We start from the raw sequence: 9,542 nt of genomic DNA, 5'->3' as shown, positions 1-9,542 counted from the left end.
GGAGCGCAAGCAGAACTGTGTGATTTATTTCGGGAACGCACCCCTCTGCGTTAAACCAAAACAAACCTATTATTGTGTGAACGACGGCATAAGCGAAAGAGCATGGTAATAGAGAATTGTTTATTTGTTGAAACGGTTTACGTTTAACATATGTAGACACACCTACAATATCGTCGCCGGGCCGATTAACCGTCATGTGGAAGGAGATCCAGGGGTTTGTGTTAGAATTTCAAAATTTTTATGAACGGACAAAATGGGAAAGTAGCAAAAGCGGCGCTAAATATGTACATATGTATATATGTATATACATACATACAAATGTGCAATGACGGTGGGACGATAAGACGACAGTTGAAGGAGATGAATATTACGCAAAAGTATTTTTTCTTTGATTCTTTAGTTAGCACGAATTAATTCGTGATATGGATTAATCTATGTGTGGCTGCTTTCAATTAAAGGATTTTGAATGATGCCATGATATCCCAGGGGATGTCGAATCAAATGCGACTGGCATTTGTGATGCAACCAATATGGGATACTGCAGTACTGAGTTTCAATGAAATCCATCTAAAGTACAAGAACAAAGAAAATTTTTGAAAACTACATATATACATGCATACATACATAAATGCAATTTTATTATACATACATATATCTTAAATCCAAGTAAATATTAATTTTTTTCATTAGCGCATTGACGCCTTTAACATTTAGTTATAAACTATTTTTTGTTTTTGTTTTATAATCAACTTACAACTTGGCAACCCTAAAGACTTTGATATTATTTGATCCTATATTTAAATATTAATACGTACCTATGTATGTATAATTTGAAAGCTATGGACAAAATTCTTTAACCAATACGTTTTATGAATTTTCTGCCCGTGCACATTCAATTGATTAAAATTGCTTTTGTGCTGAGAGCTATAAAGTTTTAGACTTCTAAATTGATGTTACCAATAAATTAGCTTAGTTAAGGATTTTTCTTTGTTTTTTAATTAAATGTCATATGAATTTAATTTGAATTATTCGGCTAAACTTTTATTGTTTTATATAATTAGAGCTACAAATATAATTTCATATACAAATACATACATATGTGCATATATGTGTGCAATATAAATATAAATACGCACTCTCATATATTAACGTGTGCAATTAAACTTGTTCGTTTGATTTCGTTATGTTGTGCTCAGACATGTCTAATCGTGTTAAGTAGGGCTGGGAATATCCGTGTTACGGATAAAATCCAGACAACCGTTAACCGGATATCCGATTAATAAACATTTATCTTTTATCCACATATCCAGTTAATATCCGGATGTTCAGATCTTTTAATCAGATATTCGAATATCCGGATATTCAAAAAAACTGAGATAGAATTCCCAACCTTGGTGTTAAGTCAACTTGAAAACATATTTTCATATAATTTTGGCAGTAAAATACTAAATGTGTTTTTGTGTATCGTAATGTCCTTGAAAATTCTGAAAAAAGCGTCTGCAAAATATATGTAGTGGTATTTACTTTTCCTTCTTCTCGAATGATTTCAAACAGTAATGACAGTAGTGTCTTCCAGGCTTATCCTTTAAAATTAGCAATATTGTTATTTATAAAAATTAACAACTACCTAAATGGCACTTACCAAACAAATGAAACTAATTGGATGTCCTAAGGGACCGTCGCCATCACAAACCACTATACGTTCAGATGTTATTATCGGTTCAATTTGGTGCCCATATTTCATGCCCCAGTTCTTATTTACCCAACGTTTAGCGTTTTCAAATCGTGCATTACGATAATCATCCTCGGCCCATACCTGTATGCAAATAAATACCAATAAATATATCGTCGTTTAAAGTACAAAACCGCGTATCGTCATTCTGCAAAATCGCGTAACTGGCATTAGCTGGCGAAAATTGGATTTGCTCACACAAGCTCGTGGCTCAATCCTTATCCATTCGTCCTGAAATATAGTAGCCAGAAATGCGATTACTTTATAAAAAAGCGTTTTTACTCTCTAGAAAATAATTTATTATTATTATTCAACCTCACATAAGCGTTTTTGCATTATCTTGATACGCGGTTTTGCATTTTGTTGATACGCGGTTTTGTACTTTAAACGATGATATGTACCTATGTTTAAATTCGTTCAGGCAGGCTCTGCAACTCACTTCCGACGAATTTGAACCAAAGCCACTTTGAATTCAAATTAAATGGTGTTGAAATTCACGCGAAAGTGAATCTGCCTGATAACATATCTGATTATTTATTACCTGTCCTGTATGTGTTACTTCGGTTAAATCACTGCGAAAACGTAACGGTTGAATTTTATTAATTCGCTCAAATTTAAAGATATTTTTCGAAAACTTTGACGGAAACATTACTATTTTTGTAAAAAAAAAAAATATTTGTTAAAAAACATAAACTCAAGGCGTATTCAATAAAATAATAATAATAATAAATACGCCTTGCATAAACTCGTCACAAAGGGTGTTTCTCATAGACTGCTTTGATATAAACTTAGACAAGTGCGTATGAATTCCTTCTTTGCAACAGGTGGATTTACCTGGCAGATAATTTTAAAACCTACATGAGAAAACGATCCTTAATGATTTATTTTCTAGATTACGCTAATGGTAAGTGATTTGGTGTACGTACTTACACTCCGTAAGACCCAGGTCCACCCCCTTGTCCTCAAAATAAATAAAATGTCTCCTCAGATCTGAATCTGACTGGGCAAAAAACTTAGTCAGCGGTCAGTTGGATGAGCGTTGGTGAATGGCATCCGACGGTTGAAGCATGATACACCTAGTGAACATCTATCTTACGGGAGAGCGCGACTATTCCCAAAGTCGTAAGGATAGACCAATTCTTAGCTAAATCATTCATGCCGACAAGACAGCTGTATGCTGAATGCAATGGAGAAGATTATCGACAACGAAATACCATGAAACATGCTGAAGCAGACCGAACGTTCGGTCGGACATTAATATATTAAATAGAGCCTATTATCGTTGGCGTTGTGGTTTGAAAATTAAATAAAAACAAAATATTGGTATCACCGTTAGCATTTTCGATATTTATCTGATGTACACATACCGCTAGATAGTAACGACATAAAAACATTCGTTATCTGTCGTCGTCATGAGATCTAAATTGAAAGATTGCCGATTTCTTTTCTTCGTCGTTTGTTTCATGCATACCTTTTATTTTCATTGCAGCAGTTAGAATCTTAAATCTTTTCTTTTAGTAAATGTATATCACAAAAAAAAAAAAAACAATTTACAGAAAAGTTTTAAGCAGTTTTAAAATTCTAGCTAAATCTCCCAAATAGGAATGAACATCCATAGTTCTTTGCCCCCGAGCGGTTGACTGAAATTAATTCGGAGAAAAAAAAACCGAATTTTTAAAATTATCGCCTTGGATTCATATTAGGTAGCATTGTCAGCTACTGAAACAATTTATTTTCATACATATAGTTTAATTCATTCTTTATCTTAGATACATTTATGGATGCAAACAAATTTAATGGTGGTGTCCATCTTTCTTTACGAACCTTAGCCCACAGTAGCCGCAGATTTGAGGACCAGGTTTATCCTTGAAACAAATAGCATAATAAAATCATTACATTTTAAATGTGGGTGGTCAATTTTACAATAATTTGCGTTTATTTACCAAATTGATATAGATTTTCGGATGCCCCAAATTAGCATCACCGCCATCGCAATAGACGACACGTTCGGTAACTTCGATTGGTGGCACTTCATCAATCAATTTGATACCCCAATTTTCATTTACATATCGTTTTGCGTTTACGAAGCGAACGTTGCGATAGTCATCCTTATCGAAAACCTATTTGAAATATACGAATCCACATTACATTGCGGTAGCAAAAACAAAATAGGAACGTTTGCGTAATAGGCTGATGTAGTTGTGGTACATACTTGACCAGTGTGGGTGGGTTTTTCTAAATCGCTACTGTAGTTACGGCATGCTTGGACGACGGACGATCCTAGAGCACGGTTACAGCCATTGCGGCTTAAAAATTGCAATCCAGTGGATAGTTTTGTGCAAGCCATGGAATTAACTTTTTTAACCTCTAGCAAATGTGATAAAACGATTGAGAATCCAACGAATAAAATAAACTGTCAAAATCATATGTTTTTGTGAAGTGATGCCACGGCGACAGATGAGTAGAAAATTTTAAATCTCTTGAAGCATTTACTTCACAAACCAACGTAACAAATTATCGTAATTTGGTGGCCAGTTCGCGCAATAGCATATTTCGCGCCCATTATTACAGGTTTTTGAAAGTAAGAAAAGTTCACCCAAGAGCCGGGTAGCGTTCTTTTTTTAAGAGTTCGCTCCCATAAGGTATACTGTGCCCATAAGTCAGTTGTAGAAAGTGGAAAAATATACCCAAAGGTCAGCTCTAAACTTTTACAAGTAAGTTCATCTATGTAGTATAACCCGGCTTTACAAGGATGGATGTAAATATCCTTGGTATGTCTGGAATACCAACCGTTTAGCTTCTATAGAACTTAAAATTATACTCGATGGAGCTATTTCTTTGGACAATTTTTTTATTTGCACTAATAACAATTAAAAAATTAATTAAGCAGTAGGAAGGGGATAGATACTTGAAAGCAAAATCAGGCCAAATTTTCAATTTTTTTAAACCCCAACGGTTGGCAATCTAGGATTGTTCGAGACTCCTTGCCAACTTTTAACGCCCACTGCACTGTTAACTTCAAAAGGACTAAACTAAAAATGTAAAACCACATTTACATTTTCGATCAACGTGTATAAATAGTATTATTTTCAACGGCCGAAGGGTCCAAGTGTTTTCAATATATATACATTTTTTAATAATTAGGTTTTCGTTCAATAACGTAATTGTACCGAAACAAAAAGCAGGAAAATTATAGGTATTTTGCCCAGTGTTACCCCCATCATAATAGTCATCTATTTGAATCGCATTCTTATTTACAATAATATTTATTTAATTTCCGTAGATTTTTTATATTCAATTACAAATTTTCAAAATATTTTTTTAAATACATAGGTACATCATATGTACATGAATCAACACTTTTATCATTATGCTGGGGTATTTGAATATTTTATATATTCGGAATTTTAGTATATCTTTCCAAAAAAATGGGCCGATAATACGCTTCAATCAATAATACCCTATATAAACGTAATTATTAACGTCTATGTATGCTGTAGTTAACAAATGAGAAAACGTTGAATACTTTACAAAAATAAAAAGTATTTATAATTTAAATGGAAAATACATAATGGAACGTAGATACGCAGGATGCCGATATTAATTTTTTTCATTTGTGTTACAAGCATTCATTACGGCGGACCACAGGAGGCGATTATCAGACGATAGAGTGCGCCTTAACCAAGCATAAAGCGTGCTGGTTATTTATACATACATAATTAGGTTTAATATAAAGAATTCTGCATTTTAGCACTTCAATGGTTTTAATAGAGTACACGTCTATATTTAAACAATTTCTCGTGCAGTCGGTATAAAAGCTTCCCAGTACGATATAATCTGATAAAAAGAAAAATATATACATATGTATTTATATAGTTAATTCAAATTATCGTTTGGTTGAAGTTACCTGTTGTTGATGCGCCATTTGATCTTCAATGTATTTCATGGTATTAATTTTGAACTCACGTACTCGGTTTATTTCAAATCGTTCCATTTCTTTTTTAATTTCCGCCGATATGTCGTCAAACTGCTGTTGGCATCGCTGAACTTTGGTTTGCCACTGCAAATTTGAAAATACACACGTAATAAAATTAAGTTATACTAAAAGTTTTCTTGCAAACCTCTTCGACTTCCTGTTGCGCCTGTTCCAACTTGTCAGTACGGTTGGCCAGTTCGTAACGCCCCCGGTTTTCACGTCGTTTCGACAATTGCAATTGTGCGTGTTGCCAGTTTTGAAACACCTTAACACGTTCATGAAATACAGATTTAACAGCGCTGAATAGATCGATATAATCCTTTACGAATTCCGCCATTATAAAAAAGTCAGAGTTAGCCTGCTCTGACCGTAGTAATTCGATTTTTTCTTCTACATCAGCTAAATTGGAGAGCGCTCGAGAAAGGCCGGTGTGTTCTTCACATGTACTCAACATGGCCGCGGACTTTGCGACCAACCCGGTAAGGGCGGACAACTCTTTGCGTGTGGTAACAAGCGATTTGAGCGCCGAATGTAGTTTTTGTAGATTTGCATCTAAATTTTCCACCTCAGTGATTTTTTCATCGAACCACTAAAATTAAGAAAGTGTTTAATAAATTGAGAAATTGGCGGTAATTTTCACAATATTTCTGCTCACAGCATCGCTTTCATCCATTTTATATGTAATTTTATTTACTGTTTCGCCAACTTTATTGAAAAGACGCATTACGCCAGCACCACTCAGCGTTGCTGTATTAACTGCGCGAGGAAGTTCCTTCGATTAAATAAAATAGATTATAATAAGCATTTTAATTGCAAGTTAGATAGATTTACTTGATCACTTTCTAAAAAGTTGATGAAATCGAGATCAACACGCAGTACTGGATGTTGGGCAGTGCGATTCACATAGCGTTGTAAAGCTGCGCGGCGTGTTTCGACCCATTCAGCATTTCGGGGTGCACCGGGCTCCGTTTGTTGTGGACTCATTTTCACTTTAGTGCTCCCTGTACAAAAACATTATGTAACCGAATAACAATGTTTTATGCACCAGCTTTAGTGAAAAAGTTAAAAAAAATAATAATAGTCATTACATACCTAAAATATTTTTAGATGGCGCTGGCGGGATGATTCTACCAAGTCTTGTATATTTTACGGCTAAGACATCATGTATTCCTAAAAAGTCGCTAAATCGTCTCAACGTACTAAACTCAGTGCGCTTGAATTTTGGAATGTTTGTTTTCGTTGTCACTCTAGGGGAAAACGTATTTATTAATACATGTACATACGTATCGTTACCTTAATATAGAGATGGCCTATTAAACATGTTTGTTTCCTTACAGAGTTAATAAAAACAGTCTTCGATTGGGTTAAAAAATGAGGTCCATGTCTGTCTATATTAAGGGAAAACGCTATATTTGTCTTTAAATAATACAAACTTGTATGTTAGGTATGAACCGATTCCATCGCCGACTTTTTGTGGTTCTGCCACGTTGACTTCAATGAAGTAGTCGCCATTGTCGGTCAGTACATCTTCCAGATTGCTGGATGAAATGCGGCGCTTCAAATAAAAGAAGATATCTTACTTTAAAAAAGTTGTTAAAATACGATAAATAACAAAAATTTCCCATTTGTTCCTTTAACATATCTATCACCATTATTCAAAATTCAGAATCACAATTCCAAGTTATCCATGCGTTAATCGAGCCTAATGCACCCAATCAAATACCATAAATATGTAAATACACTGCCGGAACAAAGTATTGGCATAGCAAATTTTTTACAATATATGCACCAATTTTTATTCTAATATTTTTCCGCCAACTTTTTATAAACATATGGTTCATTCTACAACAAAAAACATAAAAATATAATTCCTAAACTTTGTGCAAAACTCAAACAAATTTTCAACTCTTTAATCAGATTTTTTTGAATTTTTTTGAGTACACAGATTTGTAGCCCAATCAATTTTATTATAATAAAGTACAAGTTTTAAGTAGCTAGAAATTACCGTTGCCATTTTTTTTTCACGCAGTCTTCCGTACAAAAAATGTTTTTTGAAAATACTTTATATGGAAAAAATGCAAAACACCTTCAACAAAAAAAAAATCTCAAAAATTAATGGGATTTTTTACTAACTCCGAACGTGCATTTTTTTTTACTGGAATTTAAGGGGCTGCAAAACCGTACTGAAAAAAATTCTAAAAAATCTGATTAAAAACTTGAAAATTTGCATGGAAATTTGCGGAATTTTGGCGAGTTTTGCACAAAGTTTAGGCATTATATTATTATGAGATACTTCACATGAGTAGTTTGAATGAGGATGTGCCAAATGAGTGTCCGGCATGCGGAGAGACCCCACATGACTCGAAACATCTCTTCGCATGCCCGGAAAACCCGACAACCCTAACGGCTTTGTCCTTGTGGACCAACCCAATAGAAGCTGCACGCTTCCTAGGGCTGCCGTTAGTGGAACTTGACGACAACGACTGAGAAACCAACCGATCTGGACGGGGTTGTTGTAGCCGCTACAACAACAACAACAACATTATATTATTATGTTTTTGTTGTAGAATGAGCCATATTTTTATACGAAATTGGTGGAAAAATATTAGAATAAAATTTGTTGCATATATTGTGAAAAATTTGCTGTGGCAATACTTTGTTCCGGCAGTGTACATACATACATACACACATAAAAAATTTTGTTGATAAGATGTTTTACTTTGCGTCTTTTACAACGCAAACTAAAATTTCCAACCAAGCAGCGTATTACAGTAAAGCGCTGCGCCGGCTACAACGTACATATGTATGTGGGTTTGTATGCGCGTACAGCTATCGATGCGATAAACAATTAAATGAGTATGAATATAAAAATGTAACACATTTGAGACACCGCCCATTATTTTCTCCGATTCAAACCCAGTCATATTTGCCAAAGTTGCAACTGAAACCATTAGGTGATTTGGTCTCGCTGGTTAAAAAATAATGATTTTTAATATTTAAGATTTAAGGTTCTCTTACATGTATTTCAATAGTAGGTGTTACTGCGAATAGATCGTTGCTCACAGTACCAGGCGCTGGTACTTCCTCTTCCTCGTCGTCTTCCACACCGGAGGCACTGCCGTTATTTATGTCCACATCAGCGAATTGCTTCTGAGCATCGGCTATGTTTTGTTCATCGGCCATATTTTGCTATTCAGTTAAATGGTATTAGCTACAATGTGCCAAATTATTAAATTAACTATACGATTTCGCGTTATAGACGGAGAGAGATCGCAAATGTTTAGTTTTATTCAACTACCTAAAAACACAAAGAATGCAGATGCAAAATTTCTATCTGTCATTTGGACGGTTCAACTATGTCGATAAAGCAGTTCAGCCGTGAAATATTAGGTTTGTATTGTTACGATTATCCTCGAAACCTTGAGGGATTACCCAAATATACTCGGGCTCGTATCGCTGGATTGTTAAATAAATGCTAACGATGACCGAATTGTAGTACAATTAACTTTATTGTACAACAAACAATTTACAATACTTGCTAATACAGTAAAACACTTTACAATACTTGTTAAAGCAATAACAACGCTTTACTACTTGTTAACCCAATTAAACTTATAGCTTGCTTATTCGCAACTCGATTCTCCGCTCACTTTACTTGTAGCTTGCTGACTTGTAACTGTCCCAACTCCGCTGTGTCGTGGCTCTTATATACCTGCGCTCACACTTATGGCAACTCTAGAACGCTCTGAAGTTTATCGCTCATTCTCTTTCTCTCGCTGTTCGCAGTGTTCATCCAACTTGACGTTTCTCTTTGTGGAACATTCTACGTCATTC

General features: G+C 34.7%; 3 protein-coding genes across 4 annotated transcripts in view; all 3 read right to left on the bottom strand.

Annotated features, from left to right (window-relative positions):
* Nucleotides 1-9,542, bottom strand: part of LOC118741033 (threonine--tRNA ligase 1, cytoplasmic) — a 575,984-nt gene that overhangs the window by 538,181 nt on the left and 28,261 nt on the right. The gene's annotated exons all lie outside the window — the stretch shown is intronic.
* LOC118741053 (NADH dehydrogenase [ubiquinone] iron-sulfur protein 6, mitochondrial) lies at nucleotides 3,426-4,152 on the bottom strand. The gene is made up of 3 exons (XM_036472863.1): nucleotides 3,945-4,152; nucleotides 3,676-3,852; nucleotides 3,426-3,597 (listed from the first exon to the last, which is right to left on the bottom strand). Exons 1-3 carry the CDS (start codon nucleotides 4,077-4,079, stop codon nucleotides 3,526-3,528), a joined length of 384 nt encoding a protein of 127 aa, XP_036328756.1. The 5' UTR covers nucleotides 4,080-4,152; the 3' UTR covers nucleotides 3,426-3,525.
* On the bottom strand, nucleotides 5,516-8,891 carry LOC118741043 (sorting nexin-2-like). The gene is made up of 8 exons (XM_036472850.1): nucleotides 8,727-8,891; nucleotides 7,142-7,263; nucleotides 6,801-6,955; nucleotides 6,540-6,709; nucleotides 6,364-6,480; nucleotides 5,854-6,297; nucleotides 5,640-5,792; nucleotides 5,516-5,569 (listed from the first exon to the last, which is right to left on the bottom strand). Exons 1-8 carry the CDS (start codon nucleotides 8,889-8,891, stop codon nucleotides 5,519-5,521), a joined length of 1,377 nt encoding a protein of 458 aa, XP_036328743.1. The 3' UTR covers nucleotides 5,516-5,518.

This window comes from Rhagoletis pomonella, unplaced genomic scaffold (genome assembly GCF_013731165.1).
Source record: "Rhagoletis pomonella isolate Grant_MI unplaced genomic scaffold, Rhpom_1.0 Rhpom_scaffold_00006, whole genome shotgun sequence".
NCBI lineage: Eukaryota > Metazoa > Arthropoda > Insecta > Diptera > Tephritidae > Rhagoletis > Rhagoletis pomonella.
The sequence above is the reverse complement of the archived record's forward strand: the minus strand, read 5'-3'. Positions and strand labels throughout refer to the sequence as shown.

Bases quoted from the DNA above. Each gene is read 5' to 3' on its own strand.
- LOC118741053 (XM_036472863.1), bottom strand. From the start codon at position 4,079: ATGGCTTGCACAAAACTATCCACTGGATTGCAATTTTTAAGCCGCAAT. The intron at 3,853-3,944 runs GTATGTACCACA...TATTTCAAATAG, and splicing joins AACCCACCCACACTGGTCAA to GTTTTCGATAAGGATGACTA. The intron at 3,598-3,675 runs GTAAATAAACGC...ATTTGTTTCAAG, and splicing joins CGAAAATCTATATCAATTTG to GATAAACCTGGTCCTCAAAT.
- LOC118741043 (XM_036472850.1), bottom strand. From the start codon at position 8,891: ATGGCCGATGAACAAAACATAGCCGATGCTCAGAAGCAATTCGCTGAT. The intron at 6,956-7,141 runs GTTTGTATTATT...GTTTTCCCCTAG, and splicing joins GGTTCATACCTAACATACAA to AGTGACAACGAAAACAAACA. The intron at 5,793-5,853 runs GTTTGCAAGAAA...TCAAATTTGCAG, and splicing joins CGCAACAGGAAGTCGAAGAG to TGGCAAACCAAAGTTCAGCG.